Source organism: Mastigoproctus giganteus, chromosome 7, assembly GCF_048544385.1.
Source record: "Mastigoproctus giganteus isolate SK-2022 chromosome 7, ASM4854438v1, whole genome shotgun sequence".
Lineage (NCBI taxonomy): Eukaryota > Metazoa > Arthropoda > Arachnida > Uropygi > Thelyphonidae > Mastigoproctus > Mastigoproctus giganteus.
Window position 1 is genome coordinate 158,523,327 of NC_143581.1, and position 22,976 is coordinate 158,546,302.

The 22,976-nt window shown below is 38.4% G+C and overlaps 1 protein-coding gene across 1 annotated transcript in view; it reads right to left on the reverse strand.

Moving 5' to 3' along the window:
• Positions 1–22,976, reverse strand: part of LOC150083280 (murinoglobulin-1-like) — an 892,685-nt gene that overhangs the window by 720,445 nt on the left and 149,264 nt on the right. Inside the window, exon 7 of the mRNA XM_090378459.1 lies at positions 18,425–18,509. Coding sequence (XP_090234585.1) covers positions 18,425–18,509 — 85 coding nt within the window. The remainder of the gene's footprint in view (positions 1–18,424; positions 18,510–22,976) is intronic.

Genomic DNA, 22,976 nt, shown 5'->3' on the forward strand with positions numbered 1-22,976 from the left:
AGGTTCGGTGAAACACAAGTAGTTGCTCTTGACATCTCAAAGGCTTTCGATCGTGTTTGGCATAAAGGTCTTCTAAACAAGCTTCCATCTTATGGTTTGCCAACTGCTTTTTGCAATTGGTTATCCAGTTTTCTCTCTGATCGCTCACTGAGGGTGATGGTAGATGGCTCTCTGTCTTCTAACTTCTCCACTAATACCGGTGTCCCCCAAGGTTTAGTTCTTTCTCCAACTCTTTTCCTCTTGTATATTAATGACCTTCTTCCATTGACTGGAAATCCTATCCATAGTTTTGCCGATGATAGCACATTGCATTCCATTTTGAGAAACCTTGATCTGCTCAATCAGCTTCAACTTCTCGAAAATCTGCTACCAATTCCTTAAATGCCGATCTTCAGGTAATTCTCCAGTGCGGCAAAGACAACTTAGTTGATTTCAATCCTTCTAAAACTCAGTCTTGTCTTATATCTCGCAAAAAAGGATTCTTCTGCTCCTATGCTTATCTTTGTTGACACTCCGATTTCTAGGCAAAATGATATATCTCTTTTGGGGATTACTCTGAATTCTAATCTCTCTTGGGCACAAGCACATTACAAATGTTGCTTCCTCTGCATCTAAAAAACTTGGTTTTCTCTTTCCTCTTGGCGTTACTTTTCTTCCAAACAGCTGCTCACTCTGTATAAATCGCAAATCTGCCCTACCATGGAATATCATTCCCACTTCTGGGGTGGTGCCCCCAAAACCTCTCTCAGGCTTCTTTATTCCATTCAGAAGAGGGCAGTTAGGTTAATTACTTTCCGATCGCTGTCTCATAGACTGTTTCTGCTGCATGCATCTTCTACAGTTACTTCCATGGGCACTGTTCTTCTGAATTGGCTTCTATAATTTCCGCTCTCTCTTTCAAAACAATCCGAACACGTGCCGCCACCAGCCAACATCCATTTACTGTCCAACTTCAAACTCACAGAACCAACTTTTCATCTTCCTCGTTTATTCATTCAACTGCCATTTTCTGGAACAACCTTCCTTCATATGTATTTCCTGAAAATTACAGTCTACAGAAGTCCAAGTCCAATGTCAACAAATATCTTCTTTCATCTTCTCAACCTCCAACCCAAGCACGGTACTAAGTACTATAGGTTTCTAAGTACTATAGGTTCTAATACATCTCGTATTTGGGGTTTACATCAAAAAAAAAAAAAATGGTTTCCCAATTAGAATTTGCTGTTCGTAATACCATAAGCTGGTCCCACTAAATAGATTTTAAAAACTAACTAAAAACACTGAAAAATTTACAAAAGCAAAAGCCCTTCTTCCCTTTGTCCTTGCTCATTTCACAGTCATTAATTCTATAACATACTTGTATTCTCATTTTTGCTTTCCCAGTGCTTATGTCCCACCAAACTGACTCAACATTGTGCTGGCCACCCATGTAAACAGGATGCACTGCCTTAGATTTTATGTGCTTCTTAACTATAAGCATAACACCTACCTCCCACTCAACTCTCCTTTTTGTACACATTGTTTAATATGCTCCCATGTTAAAATTGTGCATTCCTTATATCCAAGTGACATCATATCTCCAATATACCCACATTGTCTGTATTTTATAACCTAACCAGTACTTCAAATTCATCAAATTATTTACTATACTTTGCTTTATCAGAGAATTTTTATCAGCAAATTTTATGGCACTTTCTGGGGTCATCATCATCAGCCATTTTCAATCCACTGCAGGATGAAGACCTCTCCAGCAACTTTCCAGTTCCTTCTGTTTTGTGCAATGGCCATCCATTTCCTACCCACAAACTCATGAATTTCATCTATCCATCTCCACCGTTGTCTTCCAGGTTTTCTGCTATCTCGTCTTAAGTGCCATTCTGTTATTTTCTTAGTCCATTTGTCATCGTGTCTTTGAGCTATGCGTCCTGCCCAAGCCCGTTTTAGTTCTTTAGTTTTGATAAGAATGTCTTTTACTTGAGTTTGTTGCCTAATCCATGTGTTTCTCTTTTTTATCTAACAGTCTGATTCCCAATATAATTCGTTCCATTCTTCACTGTGTAGTTCTCAGCTTCTCTTCCATTCTTTTGGTGAGTGCCCAAGTTTCACTTCCATAACGGTGCCTCCGTAGCCAGTGGGCAGGAGCAGCAGTGCGTAGCACACGGTTCTTGATTAGACTGGGATTCGAGCCCATGACCACCAAATACGGAGGATGCGGAAAGGTCAAGGAATGACCACCACATATCCCCGGAGCAATATGGCCTTAGTTGCTAATGCTCCTAAAAACCAAATAACAACAACAACTTCCATAAGTCATTGTGGGGAGTATACATTGGTTCATTATTTTACGTTTTAGACAAACTGGGATATTGCTCCTCAGTACGTGACTATATTTCCTGAATGCTATCCATCCAAAATTTATTCTTCTCTTGGCTTTCAACAACTTATCATTATTACAGCTAATAACTTGTCCCAGATAAGTATATGACTCCACCTTTTCAATTACTGCTCCTTCAATCATTATTTCCCTTTCTGTGGCATACTTGTTCATCATTATTTTTGTTTTAGCCATATTCATCTTTAGTCCAAAATCCTTACTAACTGTGCATAACTGATTAAGATTTTCCTCTAATTCTTTGGGATTGTGGCTTATGACCACAATGTCATCTGCAAATCGTAAATGGTTTGGGTGCTCTCCATTCACATTGACTCCTTTCTGTGACCAGTCTAATCTTCTGAAAGCTTTCTCAAGGGCAGCAGTAAACAACTTCGGAGGTATTGTATCTCCTTGTCGAACTCCTTTCTCAATTTTATATTTTCTACTGTCTTTGTCTAAGCTAATAAAGGAGGTAGCATTCTCATATATTTTCTTCAAAATCATAATATATGGGGTATCTATGCCTTGTCTTTCCAGTGCCCGAAACATTGCCTTATGCTGTATGGAGTCAAATGCCTTTTCATAATCCACAAATGCCAGGCATAATGGTGTTTTATATTCATTTGCTTTCTCCATTAGCTGTGATATTACGTGAAGGTGCTCCATAGTTGAGAATCCTGTCCTAAAGCCAGCTTGCTCTTTCAGTTGATTCTCATCAAATATTCTTTCTAATCTGTTAGTAATGATCCTTGTGAACAACTTGTAGATGTGGGATAACAAGCTAATTGGTCTATAATTTCCAATTTCTGATTTATCTCCTTTCTTATGCAGCAAAACTATGATTGCATTATTCCCCTCCTTAGGTGTCTCACATTTTCTAATGCTTTTTGTGAAGAGTCTTGCCAATTTCTGTGCCATGTTACTTCCTCACAATTTTAACAACTCTATACTAACTTCATCTTTACCCAGGGCTTTTTGATTCTTCATTTTCTTCAATGCATGTTCTACCTCATCGGGAAAGATATTGGGTATGTCGTATGTGTTGAAAATTTTCAATCCATCTTCCCCACTGCTGGCCGCATTCCCTTGCTCCTTATATAATACTCTATAGTAGTCTTCTGCTATTTGAATTATGCCTTCTCTGCTATTTATACGTACACAATCACTATCTTTCAGATTCAGTATCATTTGTCTTTCTGTATTACTGCTCATGATTGCTGATTTAAGTCCATTGTTTTCCCTTAAATGCTTGTTCTACTTTTCTTGTGTTAAATCTTCTTATGTCCTCTCTGAGTCTCTTTCTAATGGCTTTGCATAACTCAGTATACTCAATTTTCTCCTTGTCAGTTTATCTTGCTCTTCATTTGTCGTCTTCGGTTCATCATGACAAGTGTTTCTTGAGAAATTTTTTCTTCTTTGGATTTCTTTTTACCTATAGGTTTCTTGGGCTTTATCAGTTTCAGAAAATTGTAATATTCCTCGTCGATATCTTGGTCCTGAGCAGTCTGCAGAAGCTCAAACTTGTTCTTAAGTTCTGGTACATACTGCTTTTTCTCCTCTTCTGTTATCTCAAAGAACTTTGTATTATTTACTTGAGTCAGTTTTTTCCTTTCTTTTCTTACATCTATATCAAGTGTGCATCTTACCATTCTGTGATCACTTCCAACATTTACCTTTCAGGATGGTAACATCATTCACTTTCTGGGGTACTAGCTCTAAAGAGTCTATAACTGGGAATGCATTATAAGCAGATCTCCTTTTTTAGGAGAAATTTTTCATATTTTTTGTCAAAACTTTTCATACATCAATAAGTATTTACTCTCACCTAGAAATATTTGCATTAGGGATTTGAAACTTGGCTGCCATTTTTTTTTTTTTTTTTTTTTTTTTTATGAGAACCCCAAACATGAAAGATATTATAACCTACAGTAATTAGTACTGTATGTGAGTTGATGGTTGAGAAAACAGAAGATAATCATTGACATTAGACTTGAATTTCTGAAGGTTTTCAGAAAATACATGTTAAAGAAACTTTTTTCCAGAAAACAGAAGTGGAAGAATAAATGAGGAAGGAGAAAAGTTGGTTCTCTGAATTTGAAGTTGGACAGTAAATGGATGATAACAGCTTGCAGCATGTGTTCGGACTGGCATGGAAGACAGATGGGGAATTACAGAAGCCAATTCAGAAGAAAAGTCCTCCTGTAAATACTCATTAGACAGAGAATGAAGAGACTTTGTAAAAGACAGGTTATTAATTAACCTAACTGCCCTCTTTTGACATCTCAAATTTACCTACCATGGAATAATATTCCATGGTAGGTAAAATTTGAGATTTGCACAGAGTAGTGTAGTAAAAAGTAATGCTGAGAGCTAAAGAGAAGCCCTAATTTTTTACATGCAGTGTGCAGAGGAAGCAAAATTTGTGATGTGCTCATGCCAAGCTTGATTAGAAGTTAAATCCCTAATAAAAATATGATCTTGTCTAGAAACTGGAGTGTCATCAATTTTTTGTCAAAACTTTTCATACATCAATAAATATTTACCCTCACCTTGAAATATTTGCGTTAGGGATTTGAAACTTGGCTGGCATTTTTTTTTTTTTTTTTTTTTTTACAACAATCCCAAACATAAAATATATTAGAATCTACAGCAATTAGTACTGTACGTGAGTTGATGGTTGAGAAAACAGAAGATAATTGTTGACATTAGACTTGAATTTCTGAAGGTTTTCAGGAAATACATGTTAAAGAAACTTTTTTCAGAAAACAGAAGTGGAAGAATAAATGAGGAAGGAGAAAAGTTGGTTCTCTGAGCAGTAGACTCCTTTTTGCGATATATAAGACAGAACTGAGTTTTAAAAGAGAACTGAAATTAACTAAGTGATATTTGCCTCACCAAAAAAAATTAACTAGAGATCAGCATTTAAGAAATTAGTAGTGGTTATTTGAGATGTTGAAATTGTTTATGCAGGACAAGGTTTTTCAAACTGCAATGTATAATGCAAAGTGCTATCATCAGAAAAACTATGGATAGGATTTTCAATAAGTGGAAGAAGATCATTAACATACAAGAAGAAAAGAGTGAGTGTATGAAATGAAACTTGGGAAACAACAAAACTAGTGGAGAAGTTAGAAGACAGAGGGCCATCACCCATAAGAAAGTGGTCAGAGAGAAAACTGGAACCCAATTGCAAAAAACAGTTTGTTTTCCCTAAAGAGGAAGCTTTTTTTAGAAAAACTTTATGCCAAACACAATCAAAAGTCTAAGAAATTTCAAGAGTAGCTGATCAAATTTCAACATTAACAGATCTCCTGGTAATACAGATCCATATTGGCTATCGATCAGATGGAAGGGTTTCAGATGGTTTAAGAGTTGGTGGTTAATGGATTTCAATACCACTTCAAGCAAGAGTAGAAGTAAGTGCAATGGGATAATAATTGGAACAGAGTGATTTGTCACCCTTTTTAGGAACTGGCTGGATATGAGCAAACTTCCAAGAAGAAGGAAAAAGAACCTGGAACTTGTTTCAGTAAAAAAGTGACACAGACACAGGATAAGTTCTGGAGCACAGGTTAGGTTAGGCCAAATCTTCTCATACGCAGCCCTGGCCTCCTTGACATTATTTTTGGTACTATTACAAATCAACTTGTACCTGTTATAGGCTTCGGTACTTTTTATCACTGTGCAACTGTCCCAAGCTATCTTTTTCTACCCAGCAGTCATCCATTTCGGCATCTTCCTCCTGCAATATTTTCCTAAAGGTATGTATGCATTCATGGCTTCTGATTTTTGCTTTAAAAGTATTCCATAATTCAAATATATTTGCCTTCCCAATTAATACATGCCATATAACACCTCTAATTGAATTATTCAATTTCAAATAGTCTCCTCTTCTGAAATTAAAACCTGTCTTTAGGTAGGAGTCTGGCAGAATTACTTCACACATACAGGTCACTGTTGAAAAAAAGCCGTGAATTAGGGTTTAATTTGAAAGTGTCTGCAATTCTACCCAGACACGATAGGAGAGAGTATATGATGAGAGCCTTGGGGATCAATTTGGCCCCGGAAAGATTGTACAAGGCTCAAGGGGTAGAATTTTTTTCAGCCTGGTCTGTACTTGTTAACAGCTTCTACAGGGATGGAATACACTTAAATAGAAAGGGCACAAGAATATTTGTCGATGCTATCGAGGCAGTGTTAGGTGGGTCAGAAAACTGCTAACTTGGGGGGATACAATGACTAATAGACTAACAGTAGCCACTGGCAGAGGTGAAAGTGATTCTTGCACTGCTTCTATTGGAATGAGCAGCAGCCTGGAAAACAAGATGCAGGGTATTTCAGAGACTGCTGGCAGTCATTGCAGTACAAATAAACACATGGGTTGTGTTAGGGTACCTAAGAACAGGAACAGGTGCATGTATACTTGCAAGTACACCAATGCTTGGAGTTTGGTAAATAAATTTGATGAATTCGAGGCATTGCTCAAAACATCAAAGGCAGATATTGGTGGGATATCAGAAACGTGGTGTCACAGAGATACAAGGAACACAAAACTGGATTTTTTTTTTTTTTTTTTTATGTAAACCCCAAACATGAGAGGTATTAGAACCTATAGTACTTAGTACCGTGCTTGGGTTGTAGGTTGAGAAGACGAAAGAAGATATTTGTTGACATTGGACTTGAACTTCTGTAGACTGTAATTTTCAGGAAATACGTATAAAGGAAGATTGTTCCAGAAAACGGCAGTTGAGTGAATAAACGAGGAAGATGAAAAGTTGGTTCTGTGAGTTTGAAGTTAGACAGTAAATGGATGTTGGCTAGTGGCGGCACGTGTTCGGACTGTTTCGAAAGAGAGAGCGGGAATTATAGAAGATAATTCAGAAGAACAGTGCCCATGGAGGTATCTGTAGAAGAGACATGCAGCAGTAACAGAACGTCTATGAGACAGCGAGTGGAGAGACTCTGTTAGAGATGAATCATTAATTAACCTAACTGCCCTCTTCTGAATGGAATCAAGAAGCCTGAGAGAGGTTTTGGTGGCACCACCCCAGATGTGGGAACAATATTCCATGGCAAAGGGGGATTTGCTATTTGGGAGTAAAATATGTACAGGAAGGATAGACAGGATAGGAAGGGAGGAGGGGATTATGCTCTTAGTTAAGAAACACATAAAATCCAAGGAAGTGAAGCCAGTCGACATCACTGGTCAGTGCACTGTCGAGTCAGTTTGGTGTGACATAAGAATTGGGAGATCAAAATTGAGAGTAGGAGTGTGCTATGGGTCTAATGACTCTGATGAGTATAATAAGAAACTGTACAGGGAAATAGAGTGGGCCAGTAAATCAGAGAGTCTTATAATGGGGGATTTTAATTTCCCAGATATTGTGGTTTGGTCACTCACACACTAGCAAGGATTTTGTGGATTTATTGGATGATTGTTTTCTACATCAGCATGTTAGGGAAGCAATTAGAGGGAGTAATACTCTTGGTCTCATTATCAGTAGTGATTCTTCATGCATTAAGAATCTGCAGATAAAGGAACCCATATGTGGCAGTGATCGCAGTGTGCTGAAGTGGGATTTACTCAAAGAGGTAACTACAATCAGGGGTAAAGGGAAGGGTTTTTGCTTTCGCAAAGGCGACTACAGTGGTCTGAGACAGTATTTAAATTCTATATGGTGGGACCAACTGATGATGTTACCAACAGCAAATACAAAATGGGAAGCACTCAAAGAATTTATCTTGAAAGCTACTAGGCTTTACATACCAACTAAGAAATATTGTTCAAAGTTTAGGCCTAAATGGATGTCAGATGAACTAATGAGACATATGGCAGAGAAGAAAAATGCATGGGATACATATAAATTAATGGGTGCCATGGAAGCCTATGATAGATATAAGCTGGTCTGTAACCAAGTCACAAAACAGATTAGGCAGGCAAAGGCATATTATGAGAAATCCTTGGCAAAGGATGCGAAGAAAAACAGAAAAGAGTTCTTTTCTGTTTTTCTTTGAAAAAACAAAAAAGCACAGAAAAACACAAAAGATTTCTTTACCTATGTAAGCTCTAGAAGAAAAGGGATGAATCAGATTGATCCACTGGATATTGATGGTTCAACTGTTGATGATCCTGCTCAGGTGGCTAACAAACTAAATGAGTATTTTGCATCTACATTCACACATGGAGTTATTCAGGCAGGGGAATGCCAGAGGTGAGTAAAGTCTGGCAGTGAGCTAGATGATTTTGTAATAACTAAGAGGAAGGTGAAGGAGAAATTGTTGAAGATAAACATAAAAAAGGCACCCTGGGTGGAAGGGATCCATCCAGTTATATTAAAGGAGGCAGCAAAGGAAGTAAGGAAACCCATAGCCATAATTATGAGAGCTTCTTTGGACTGGAGTAGTGCAAATGTGACCCCAATTCACAAAGGAGGATCAAAGGGCAACACAAGTAATTATAGACAGGTTAGTTTAACTTCTGTTTCGGGAAAATTAATGGAGGCACTGGTTAAAGAAGCACTGCAGGATCATCTAGACAAGACTTCAGTTATAGCTCGGACACAGCATGGTTTTGTTAAGGGAAAGCCTTGCCTGATCAATTTTATTGGATACTATGATGTGGCCACAAAGGAACTGGATGCAGCGAATAACTTTGATATTATATATTTGGATCTTAGAAAGGCTTTGATACTGTTGCACATGGAAGACTGCTGAACAAATTGGAGCCGTGTGGCATTGGAGGCAAATTGCTGCTATGGATAAAGGGATGGTTGAGGGGGAGAAGGAAGAGAGTGGTAATCAATGGACACTGCTCATCGTGGGCTAATGTTATTAGTGGAGTCCCTCAGGGTTCAGTGTTGGGTCCATTGTTGTTTTCTGTATTTATAAATGATACTGATGATGGTATATCAAGCTTAATGTCCAAGTTTGCAGACAATACAAAGGTTGGCAGGGTTGTTAAGGACACTAATGACTATGCTGCTGCAACAGGATCTAGAAAAGTTGACTAGATGGGCTGAGAGGTGGCAAATGAAGTTTAACATTGAAAAATGTAAAGTACTACATATGGGAAACAGTAACCCCAGAGTAACGTATCAACTCTGCGGTACTACACTGACAGTGGTAGAGAACGAAAAGGACCTGGGAGTAATTGTGAAGGCAGATATGAAGTTTTCTGAGCAGTGCAGACCATCTGCAAGGGTAGCTCATGGTGTCTTGTCAATGATATACAAGAATTTTTCTAGCAGGGATAAGGAGGTGAATATCCCCTTGTGTAATGTAATGGTCAGGCCACACCTTGAGTACTGTATACAGGTCTGGAGGCCTCATTTTAAGACGGATGTAAAGCTGTTGGAATGAGTACAGAGATGGGCAACAAGATTAGTGAATGAAACGAGAGGTTGCTCTTACGAAGAAAGGCTTAAATTTTGCAAATTGTAGTGTCTGGAGACTAGACACCTGTGAGATGATCTGATTGAGGTGTATAAAACTTTGAATGGTTTGAGCAAGCACAATACTGATGGGATTCTTCCTCTTGCTCAGAATAATCACCTGATAGTACATAAATTCAAATTGAGGAAAGTCAGATGTAGAATAGCTGTGCGGAATTTGCCTTTAGCCAGCGGGTAGTTGGTTGGTGGAACAGACTTCCATCCCTTGTTGTGGAAGTTGAGAGCCTAAATAAATTAAATGCTGAGCTGGACAGGTATTTGGAACCAACGGGGGGGGGGGGGTGAAATGGGAGTGTTTTTTTTTTTTTTTTGGCTGATGCTGCATAAGCTTGCTTTCTTGTATCATATGCCTCTGCTAATGCTAATGGCCAGGAGATAAAGGCTCTATTGGAGAATAGACAATCACCAAGTTGTGATCTGAGTGCCTAAAGGACCTCTCACTTCAGCCAACCTCTCAATCCTAACCATACAGCCAACAAAAGCGTGTTGGCTGTATGGTTAGGATTGTCCGGTATTCTTGTAAGTAAATGAACAACCTGTGCAATGTCATTAGTAATTGTAAAAGTCTCAGCATATCAACCAGCTGGGTCAGTGTGACTAGAAAACAGAAGCCGGCTGGTGTTGTGAACATTAAAATCCCCAAGGAAAATTACCTCACTGTTAGGAAAGTTGGACTGGAGAAAGTGAAGTTGCAAATCCCTCCAAGTGATTAGTGGTTTGTTTGTTTGTTATTTGGTTTTTAGGAGCATTAGCAACTAAGGACATATTGCTCCTGGAATATGCGGTGGTCATTCCCTTGACCTTTCCGCATCCTCCGTATTTGGTTGTGACAGGCTCGAACCCCGGTCTAATCAAGAAGCGTGTGCTACGCACTGCTGCTCCTTCCCACCTGGCTACGGAGACGCAGTGATTAGTGGAGTTGGGAGAATGGTAGAGACAACAGATGAATTTGACACAATGAGGTAGAGAGAGTTTAAGCCAGAGGAGATTCCAGATTACCAAGTCTCTGACAGTGAATATCAGAATAGACATATACACAAGTACCACTTTTGAGGCAAAAGGACTCATACAGTGAATAATTTGGGCAACTGAGATGAGCAGTAGTTGAATCAACTGATAACTGAGATTCTCTCAGAAAAAGTACATGGGGTTTGGCAGACTGCAAGTGGAAATGAACATCATTGAGATTAGAATTGAGACCACGTATATTTGTGAAATGAACTAGGAAGTGTTTGGGAGGTTTAGTTCTTTTCACAGATAAGCTTACTCTATTATTTTGACAATTCATGGTGTATTCAATAGAAAGAAAAAGTGGGTGGGACATACTGTATGAAGTAATGAAATTTTTGAATATGGCATACACATGGTAAGAATATACCCAGATCCTTGACATAACATGGCTTCGACAGTGCCCTCCCCCACCACACACACACTACTTGGACTCCCTCCAGTCACTATCTTGTAGAGTTGAGGTAGCAAGATTATACACTAGCTGATCCGGAAGCCTCCTAGAGAGTTACCAACAGGTTCAGTCCAGTGTATTAACTAGCATTGGATCTCGCCACGATGTTCATCATAACCTCAAAAGTCATCAGTCAGACTGCATGATGGAAGAGATGGGAAAGGGTTGACCGGAACTTAGCTCTGGAGATTAAACATGGGTTCCACCACTTCAAGCCTCCAATAAGCAAAGTGGTGGTATTGCACCGATTGATGAGAGTCATCTACCACCTAGTATTGCCTGGTGACACAGAGGGGCAGCACTCGTCCATGTGGTGTGAGCACCACACCTCGACCCCTGCTTACATTGGTTCATATCTGGGTGGTCACCCACAGTGTGCTTCATCAATCCCAGTGGAAGAAGCTTGGGGTTGATATATAATCTCTGGAGAGAACTATTTTGAAGGGGGCAATGCTAACACATTGCCCTAGGTCAGAAACGTTTGCTCACACCTTGTAGGTCATAATGAGCAACTTGTGGAATTTCAAAGATACAAGGTTTTTTGTGGCATATCAACCATTATTTGGAACATACTATTACAAATTCTCTCGAATTTCCAAAATTAACTGTGGCTTATGCTGAATGAGCAAAAAAACAAGGGCAACATAACAATTAATAAATGTTCTTGGAAGAAAAGGAACACTTACAGAGATCATTAGTACCTGCTGAATAATCTACTAACTCACTGCCTGAAAATGACTGAGATCAGTGATCCCAAAAAACGAGCAATTACAACTAATTGAATATTCAATATGATGATGCATAGGGATATATGATAACAATTGTATTGTATTGATTTTCATGATGGGCATACAGCTCAACACACTTAACATGGCATTTCAATGAGAAGTGTTCTTTGCAGTGATGAACTGCCCCAATTTCAATTTTCTGTACTGTGAATGAATGGAAAAAGGGTTAACACAATAATACACCAGGGTACACCATTCTGGTTAGGTACAGTTGAATGTAGAGTATAAGTAAAGAAAATAATACTTATCAGGGTGGACATTATCCTGGTAAGTATAATTTTCTGAAAGGAAAGGTATCATGGCGAGAGAGTGCTTCGCATGGTTTGGACTAGGTACCATTAAGTTTTGAATCACACTTTGTTTTGTATTGTTTTAAAGGATACTGTCATTTTGAACAATTCCAAACTATTGTTGTTGTTCTGGAGGCTTAATGGCACATAAGCTGCTAAGGCTATAATGTGCCTATTCACTTATTATATTAAAACATGAGTTTTCCCTAAATCAAAAGAAAATCTGAAATCAGAAATAATTGTAAAGCCCAGTTTGCCTGAGAAAGTCAAAAAATTCAGAAATATTTGCCTTATCACCAATGAGATTTTCAAGAGTTATTGGTTTATGGAGATTAACCAGTGAGATCAAGGATGAAGTTCTGGCTTGTTTGTAATAGGGGCAGCCAATAAGAATATGTTTTACACTCAAATTATTAGAACAATGTGTACATTGTGGTGGATCATCTCCTGTGAGTAAATGAAGGTGGGTCAGATGGGTATGTCCTATTCTTGCCCTTGAAAGGACTACTTCTTCTCGTCTCGATGTACGGATACTGGAGCGCCAAATTTTTGGATCATGTTTAAACTGAAAAAGTTTATTATTAGTCTGAGAGTGCCAGAGTGCTGTCCATTGTGATAGGCAAGCAGCATGAACAGTTAGTGCATAATCTGAGGCTGGAACAGGGATATTGGTTAAATCAAAAGTAGTTGGATTTTTTGCAGCTTTATCGGCCAGTTCATTGCCTAAAATACCAGAATGGGATGGAATCCAGCAAAAAGTGACCAGATGGTTGCGTTCTTTAATTTGCAGTAATAAGCTTCTGATTTCATTAAGAATAGGGTGGACTTTATCTGAGGAATTATATAACGACATGATTGAGCTGAGGGAATCAGTATAAATAACTGATTTGAAGGAACTGTCAGAACAGAGATTTTCTAAAGCTAGTTTAATTGCATATAATTCAGCAGAAAATATACTAAATTCTGATGGAAGGGAAACTGATACAGTTGTATTCAGAAACACTGCAGCTGCTCCAACGTTTGAATTAGATTTAGAGCCATCTGTATAAATTGGGGAGAAATCAGTATATCTTTGAGTGTGAACTGCATGAATTTGGTTGACATTTGATGCTTGCAAAGTATTCTTTCTCCATTGACAGAGGTAAGTGTCACAGGTTGGAAGAGGAGCCCATGGTGGCTGAGTATAAGTTGCCACTTGCTTTACGGAATGGATGGAAATATTCCAAACTTGCACCAATTCAAGAAGGCGAAGACCAGCTGGCTTTACTATACTAGGTTTGTTTCTGTATAGGATTTCTAATGGTGGGTTGAAAAGGTATGACTGAACGGGATGAGAGGCACAACTTTGTATCTTGACAGCATATTTGAGTAACAGTGTTTTCCTGCGTAAAGTTAGTGGGGGCTCGTGAGCATCAATGTAGAGACTATGTGCTGGCGACGTTCTGAATGCACCAATTGCAATTCTCAAAGCACTGTGCTGAATGGGATCAAGCCAACGTAATGCACTCTTTCTGGCAGAATCATAGATTGGAGCACCATAATCGAGACGGGATCTGATTAATGCCCTGTATAAACGAAGAAGCGAGGTACGATCTGCACCCCACGTTTGGGCAGATAAAGCTCTGAGTATGTTTAACTTCTTTAGACATGAGGTCCGTACATTTTTAATATGATCTAGGAAATTTAACTTGTTGTCAAGGATTAATCCAAGAAATCTGATGTTGCTGGTGACTGGGACAAAGATGTTAGAAATTTGAAGTTCCGGATCTGGATGAAGTTTGCGTTGTCTACAGAAGTGGATTGCAACTGTTTTCTGCTGCGAGAGCCGATAGCCGTTGAGGCTCGCCCATTGTTGAATTTTATTAAGTGCTATCTGAAGCTGTCTTTCAATAGACCTCATGTTTTGAGAATGACAGGAGATCGAAAGGTCATCTGCATAAAGGTATGTCTCAACTGTATTTGGAAGCTGCTTAGTGATAGAATCTATTCTCAAAGCAAAAAGAGTGGCACTCAGTACTGATCCCTGTGGAACACCTTCTTCCTGGATGAAAGTTGTGGAAAGGGCATGTTGGTATTGAACTTGAAATGATCTAGTATGTAAGAAGTTCTGAATAAATATAGGAAGGTTGCCTCGTAGTCCGAGAAGGTAAAGGTCACTAAGTATACCATACTGCCAGGTGGTATCAAAAGCCTTCTCTATGTCTATTGAAACCATTACTAGATGTTCATGTTTGACAAAGGCATTACGGATGGCAAATTCAGCCTTGACCATAAGATCTAAGCATGACCTGTTTTGACGGAAGCCATATTGGTTATGGCTCATTAGCTGTTCCGACTCAATAATCCAGACGAGTCTTCTGTGGATAATTTTCTCAAGAATTTTGCTGAGGCAGCTTGAGAGAGATATGGGTCTATAGCTATTGGGGTTGGATGGATCTTTTCCAGGTTTCAGGAAAGCCAAAACTGTAGAGTGATGCCAAGTGGCTGGAAAAACATTTTCTAAAAAAATGCGATTGTAAAAGACCAGGAGGCAGCGCAAAGCTTTGTCATCTAGATGTTGTAGAATGACATAATAAATCCCATCTGGCCCGGCAGCACCATTGCGGGCGGTTTTAATGACATGTAAAAGTTCAGAATATTGCAGAGGTTTGTTATATGGGAGAAGACGAGCAGTTTGAAAATGAATAGCATGCTTTTCTTCAGTGTTTTTCATTCTTTGGAATGAGGTAGGATAGGATGTTGCTGCTGAGATTTCGGCAAAAGTATTGCCCAAAGCATTAGCTATATCTGCTGGATTAGAGAGATCTTTCCCATTCCAAGAGAGGATTGGAGAAGGTATGGTAGGAAACTTACCAGACAGCTGTCTAATTTTTTTCCATATAATTTTGGAATCAGTATTTCTGTGAAAACTGGAGGCAAAACGAGTCCAGGATTCTTTCTTTGCTTGCTTTTGTATGAAGCGTGCTTTTGCCCTTAATTTCTTATAGTTAATGAGATTGACTGTGCTCGGATATTGCCGAAACAAATTCCAGGCTTTATTTTTTGCTCTCTTTGCTGTGGTGCATTTGTCATTCCACCAGTAATTATGATGCTTTCAGCCCGGGGGATTTGATAGTGGTATTGTGTTTTTAGCCACATTTAGAAGATGCGAAGTGATGTAATCTGTCGCATCATCAATATGTTGGAGGCGGATTTTTTCCTCATCAAGGTCGATTGATGATTGAAATTTTTCCCAGTCTGCTCGGACAAATTTCCACTTTCTGCAGGGTTGAATTGCAGGAGTCTTTGCTGTCAGAAAGTTGCATACTATTGGGAAGTGGTCACTGCCCATGGGATCATTTATTACATACCACTCTATGGTTGGGACTAGTACTGGTGAACAAATTGAGAGATCTATTGCTGAAGTGTGTCCTGCTGGGAGCTGTACGTGTGTCGGTGCACCAGTATTGAGTATACTGAAATTTAGAGCCTCTAAAAAGCTTTCAATTAGTCGGCCACGTCTGTCCAATTTGGGAGAGCCCCATAATGGGTGGTGTCCGTTAAAGTCCCCTAATATACAAAGAGGTGGAGGTATCTGTATAAAGAGGTCTTCAAGATCTTTTAAAGAGTAAGTACGGTTTGGTGGTAAGTAGATTGAGATAAGTGTTATTGCACTATGGAGAGTTATGCGAACAGCAACAGCTTCTATTTCAGTTTGGAGTGGGATATGTCTAGTTGGGATCTTCGAGTTTACTAGGATTGCTACACCACCATGGGCAGCATTAGCGGTATTTCGATCTCTTCGATAAAGGCAATAGTTCTTTATCGAAGGAGAAATTTGTGAGGTCAGGTAAGTTTCCTGTAGGCAGAAGGCAACTGGAGAATATCGGTTAATTAGGTATTTAATATCGTCAGTGTTGCAACGAAAACCTCTGCAATTCCATTGTAAGATACTGTGGTTCATTTAGGTTTAGTTGAGGATGATTCATCAGACTGTTTTTTGTTTGAGCACTTTTTCCGGTCTTTTTTTGGGAAGCTGGGGCGCCCAGTATCCATAGTGTCATTTGCATGAAGTTCTAGTATGGGTTCCTCAAGATCTGAGTGTACATCTACTTCCATACTATTGGTGGATGATTCAGGTTTCTTGTTGTCTTTGGTAGTTTTTAATTTTTCTTTATCATGCGAGACTGTCCGAGTATCAGTTGGGATGCTGATTGGAGTGTTGGTGGACTCACTGGTTTTACTTTGATGTGTGTCTTTTCCTGAATTAGATAATGTATTTTTAACCCAATTAGCCATAGATGTGCTGGGGGGTATTGATACATCTGTTTGTACTGCTGTTGTATTAGTGCTTCGAGTGTGAGATGCATAAGAACGACTGGGCATGGTCAACATAACCTGTCTGCGTGCCTCAGGGTATGTGACTTTGTGTTCAATTTTATATTTTTGAATTTTCTTCCCTGTTTTCCACATTTCACAGGATTTTGAAAATGCTGGGTGACTTTCTTTACAGTTGGGGCAAATAGGACTTGAGGCTGAACAGTCTGCTTGTGTATGTTCCTTGGAACCACAAATAGGACAAATAGCTTCTCCTCTGCATGCTTGTTGGGAATGTCCATATTTTTGGCATTTAAAACAACGAATGGGGTTAGGAATATAAGCCCGAATTCGGCAGTTTAAATAGCCAGCTTTTACTGAGGATGGCAAATCTGGGGTACTGAAGGTTAAAATGATTGACCTAGTTGGGACGAGATTTCCATCTTTTTTAGTCATTATGCGTTTGGCATTTGTTACTTTTTGATTACTCAGTTCTTGAACTAATTCCTCTTCTGATATTGTAAGTAGATCCCATTCGGTTATAACGCCTTTCGAGGAATTTAGGGTGTTGTGGGGAGTAACAGATACTGGCAGGCCACCGAATGTCGTTGTTTTGAGTAGCCACTCGGAATGTTTGGAGTTGGCTGTTTCAATTAATAGGTCTCCGGATTGCAGTCGTTTAACCATTTTTGGTGTTCCAGCAATCGATTCCAGAAATCTTTGGATGACGAATGGTGATAATTTTCCGACAGGTTGGTTGGAGAGAGAGTGTATTACCAGAAAGTTTGGCATTTCATTGCACTGCACTTCTCTTCGGAGCCTTTTTGGTTGGTTCAGGTCTTCGTTTGGTTTATCTAGCCTTGAGTTTGAAGGCTCTAGAGGTGGATATTCATTTTTATCCATCGTTGCTCCTTTTAGCCCTGGGGGATAACTTTTCCCCCAGATTACCGGCCCCGCCACGGGGAGGCAGGAGCAGTGCCGCTCGAAGGCCAAGCGGTTGAAGTGTTAGTTGGTTAATAGAACAAGAAATATAGGAAAAAGAAAGGTGTGTTTCCTTTCTGTGTTCTAACTTGTGGTTTTCAAGTATAGAACTAGTTATAAAAGAAAGGCTTTTGGTAGAAACGTAGGAACTTAAAAGGAAATAACTTCAATCACTTTAGAAGAGCGCTCTATATATCACCAGAATATCGCTTGGCCTCGAAATACGCTTGGCACCCGGGGCCTTCCAAACTATCTATACTGTGGCAGTTCTACAGAAGTGGATCATAGTTAACTTTCAAATTTAACTGTGAATGAGAAAACAGTAAAACAAGGACAACAACTGGTTTGAGAAAAATTACACTACAGAATTTGCTTCTCTGTCACAAAACTCTGATATCAACACTGGATACATCTTTCAGGTAAGCTAGAATGCAAATTAGGATAGGAGTGGGACAAAAATAATTACTACCCACCTACCATTGTAAACTGGTTGAAAATATTCCCAAAAGAATTACAGCTTTATTAAAGCTGCTCGTAATCCTGAATAATTAAAGCTGTTGTTAAGACAAAAGGTGGGACCATATATTATTAATTTCCTAAATAAACATCCATTTCTTTCAAAAATACTAGTATCAAACTAGTCACAATAGTGCATATAATAACATATACAGGAAATCCAATTTTACTATGAAAGTTATAAATATTAGATAAAATTTTTATACTCTGAACTTAAAAAAAAAAAAATTTCTATAATAGTCATATTAGAAAACATTATTCCTTACTTGGCACATATCTTTGCCGTAATAAAGTGTGCATCAGCCAAGACATAAGGCGGCGGAAGGATTGTTATTTCAAATTTTGGAAGCACTAAATAAAAAGACAAAATTTAATATCATTTTTGCATGCTTATAGATGTGCAAAAATAACATAATTTTAGGCTGGAATAAATTGTCTACCTTTTTTTATAGATGCAATGACTTAAAAATTATTATCTTTCAGCAGCACAGAAAAATAAATCACCATTTTACCTAGAATATGCATTTTCTTAATTGAATTCAAGCGTATGTGGAAAAATTATTTCAAGTATTCAATGTAAATTATATTAAATTTTTCAATGTAAATCGAATACTTTCAAATTACAATAAATAGCTGTCCACAGCTATTTACTGGGTGGTTATAGAGCAGTTTCCAAACTGCTATATAGCCATTCTCTGCAACTTCAGCATATCTGATTTTAATACTGGCTTACAACTACCAATTCTTTATTCTTGTTGGCCTGTTCTTTATTATGTGTGATCTGAACAAAGGCAGTGTACACAGGAGTCATTAATGTGAGAAATAAGTATGCTACTCTGCACTGAATGAACATCATTGAAAGTATTTTAATCCCTAACTATAAACAACCAGGAGTTTTGGAGCTCTGTGACTAATTTATCTACAGTTAAAACTGAAAATTTCAATTTTTAAACTTTACATTAGAACACAGCTACATCATTCTGACTTCAAAAAGCTGATGAACACAAAGAGGTGAAGAACCTTGAGGTCACAGGGTTTAAGTGGAGGAGACCTCAGTTGGATTGACTGCAAGATGCTTGTGGCACAACCACAAGAAGTTCTATATGCAGCAAACCAGACAAGCACCTGGGTAGAAGAGGTGGGGGTAAGAGAGATGGCTATATTTTCAATGGAGAGAGAGGTTATGGTTTGAGAGTCTTTGGCTGGCTGTTATAAAGGGAAATTCTGAACTCTGTAGTCAGGCTCTGGGTGAGCTTGGACCCCCCCCCCATACAATGTTACTATCCTATTGCTTCTGTATGTTTGTGAGGTTGTGCTTCTTGTAGTTGTGGTTTAACCTGGTTATATAGGCTTTATACAGAAAGACTATGAAAAACAGTGAACAGGAATAAAGGCAGGTTAACAATTCTTCTAGCTTGGATTATTATTTGGCCCACCATGACCTCACTATCACAAAACCTAACAAAAAGACTTATTTCCAAATTTTGGAAATAATAAGTCCAATCAATGTGGGTTTAGCAACAGATGCTTTCACAGAATTGTTTCTTTATTTAAAGAACGTGAACACTATCACCATCACATTTATCATCCAAGGTTAGTTTCAGGATGGGATTTCTTTGGGCTGTTTGCTTTAATAAAAATGCAGGCTGCTGTAGTGATGCACTGACCTATTGCTTTTCCTCCACTAAAAGAGGAAAATAAACTATGGACTGTGAAATGAGAGTTAAGAAAGGTGTGTTACTGCTTTCATAATTTTTTTCAGGCATGCCAATGATTCACACTTCAAGTAAGTTATTACGAGGCTTTTATAGTGAAGTGTCAAATAGCTTAGTATTAGTAGTGGCAATTGATGCAAGGAAACAAACTTATAGGGCAGCATCCAAAAAAAATGCTTCATTTATTTGTACGTTCCATCTAATAATTTGTCTAGTCCTTCCTTAAATTTATTCAAACTACCCACTTCCACAATGCCAGATGAAAGGTGTTCTAACAATCAATTACTCTCTGGCTGAAAGCAAATCTTCACACGTCATATCCTGCAACCTTCCTTTTTCAATTTAAATTTTTGTCCTCTTATGTGTGGTATGAGAAAGAGTAATGATGCCACCAGCATTTAGTATACACAATCCATTTAAAGAGAACACTTCAATCAGGTGTCCTTGCAGGTGCCTGGTTTTTTAGGTGCTGCATTTGCAAAATTGATGTCTTTCTTTATAAGAGCCTTTTGTGTCTCTGAACAATTCTGTTACTCATTTCTGCATCTATTACAACAGATCCACACTTTCCTAAAAGGAAGCTATCAGGAAAGGAAGCTTGTTTGCAGTATTCAAGATATAGCACAACCACTGCATTATACAACAGGATAATCACCTTCTTGTCCCTGCTGCAAATATTCCTATATATCATTAATAGAACCCTCATGAGCTCATGGGATTCTCTCAATGATATACAGAAATTCATAGGCCTGCACAGTGAATTAAGCTACAAGATTAGGACTTATTCCTAGCCACACTAACATTAATAAGCACACAATTGTAGTTAGGGATTGAAGAAATTCAACAACTTGCATTTCACGGTAAGGTAAGGTAAGATGGTTGAACAACTGCTTTTCATTAGTTAACCATGTTGTTTACTTGTTTGTTCAAATCATGAATAGTACATATTCTATGGATTTCAAGGCCATTTTAACTATGGGTAACCAGCATTCTGAAGGCAATGATGGAAATAATGGAGGATGTTTCTAAAGTGACTATTACCACCTCAGAGAGATCAAGCTGCTAGTTATCAAGGGGTAGAGATATTTGTCAGTCAGTCAGCTGGACAATTGTTGGAAAAATAATTACAGATTTTCCCATTTGGGAAAAAAGGATATCTGCAAGTTGTATGGTTGGGTTGATTTTAATAGAGAGAGAGCAGAGGATTATATGCTCCAGCACAGAGACTTTGGATAGAAGATGACTCTACAACAGGCTCCAAGTTGAATGTATAGACCATTATAATGAATGGAATCTTACTAACTGGAGGCACTCAGTTCAGTAGAATTAACAAGTATCCATATGATGAAATTGAAAATACAATCAAGATGTTTAATTTTTTTCAATATGTGATCCTAATCTGACAAAAGACAAGTGAATCTTGAAACATTCTATCAGAGTGGTGCCTTGTATTTTTTAAAAAATAACAGAATAGCTCTTCAAGATGTTATTTGCTTAAAAGTATAGTATAGGACCCTATATTCAGAATTTAGAAATCCAGGTTTGAAAAAAACTATTTTTTTTATCCAATTATGTGATGCATGCTAGCATTATTCCACCTACCTGTCTATCAGAACACAGCAGACTGACAATTTTTGATGAAATTTTATTGGCTGCTCTGCTTATTCGACAAATTAAATGTCTTTTTTGTTTACTGAACTAGTTACTACATTCAATGAAAAAGAAAATGTAAATTACAGAATTTTATCTGCCATACTGCTTTTCCTCCCACTCTGTCTATGACCTTTCCTTGATGACTTTAGTTGTGATGCACCATAGCCTTTGTTGCTTTTGCGCCAATAAAATCAAAATCCAATTCAATCCAATCTTAATGACTTATGGTAGCTTACTAATAGAGATTACGTGAAAGTTCCTTCCGTCATAAATGATTCACCTTCCACACACGTTGTGACATGTTTCACAGTAAATTTTTGCAACCCATGCAATCATCAGTAACAATACAGTTATGTGTCCAATTTTTACCATCAGAATAAAAAGAAGTTTTCAACTTCTGTTCCTCTATTGAGCATATTTCTGTTCCTCTATTCAGCATATCATTCCATTGGACCATTTAAAAATTTCCAAACCAGTATGTGCCTTTTTAATTAATTTTTATTGAAGCTGTTTACATTAGCATTAGTTGAGGCATATGATGCAAGAAAGCAAGCTTATACAGCATCAGCCAAAAAAAAACAAAAAAACTTCCCATTTCACCCATCTGGTTACTCAAAATGTTTGTCTAGTTCAGCCTTAAATTTATTTAAGCTATCAACTTCCACTACAACAGATGGAAGTCTGTTCCAGCAATCAACTACCTGCTGGCTCAAGGCAAACTTCCACACATCAATTGTACAACTGTCTTTCCCCAATTTGAATCTATGCCCCTCAAGTTTTTAATCTGAGCATGCGAAAATATCCCATCAGCATTGAGCCTGCTCAAACAATTCAAGACCCTATACATCTCAATCGGATCACCTCACAGGTACCTAGTCTTCAAACGCTGCAATTTGCAGAACTTAAGCCTTTCTTTGTAAGAGCACCACTTTCTTCCAATCACCAATCTTGTTGCCCTTCTCTGTACTCGTTCTAGCAACTCTACATCCTAAAACAAGGCCTCCAGACCTGTATGCAGTACTCAAGGTGTGGTCTGACCATTGCCTTATACAAAGCGATAATCACCTCCTTGTCTCTGAAAGCAAAATTCCTATATATCATTGACAAAACTCCATGACCTGCTCTGGCAGCCCATCTGCACTGCTCAGAGAACTTCATATCTGACTGCACAATTACCCCCAGGTCTATTTCATTCTCCACTTCCCTGAGTGTAGTGCTACACCGTACATTTCTCTTGAGTTACTGCTACCCTCATGCAGTACTTTGCATCTGTCAATGTTAAACTTCAGTTGCCACTTCTCAGCCCATCTGCCTAACTTTTCTAGGTCCTGCTGCACATACACACAGTCAGCTGCACTTTCCCAAGACTGACACTGCACTGTCAGAGCAGCAACAAATTTTGAACAATGATCCACACCCAGCTATTTAAAAAAAAATAATAAATAAATAA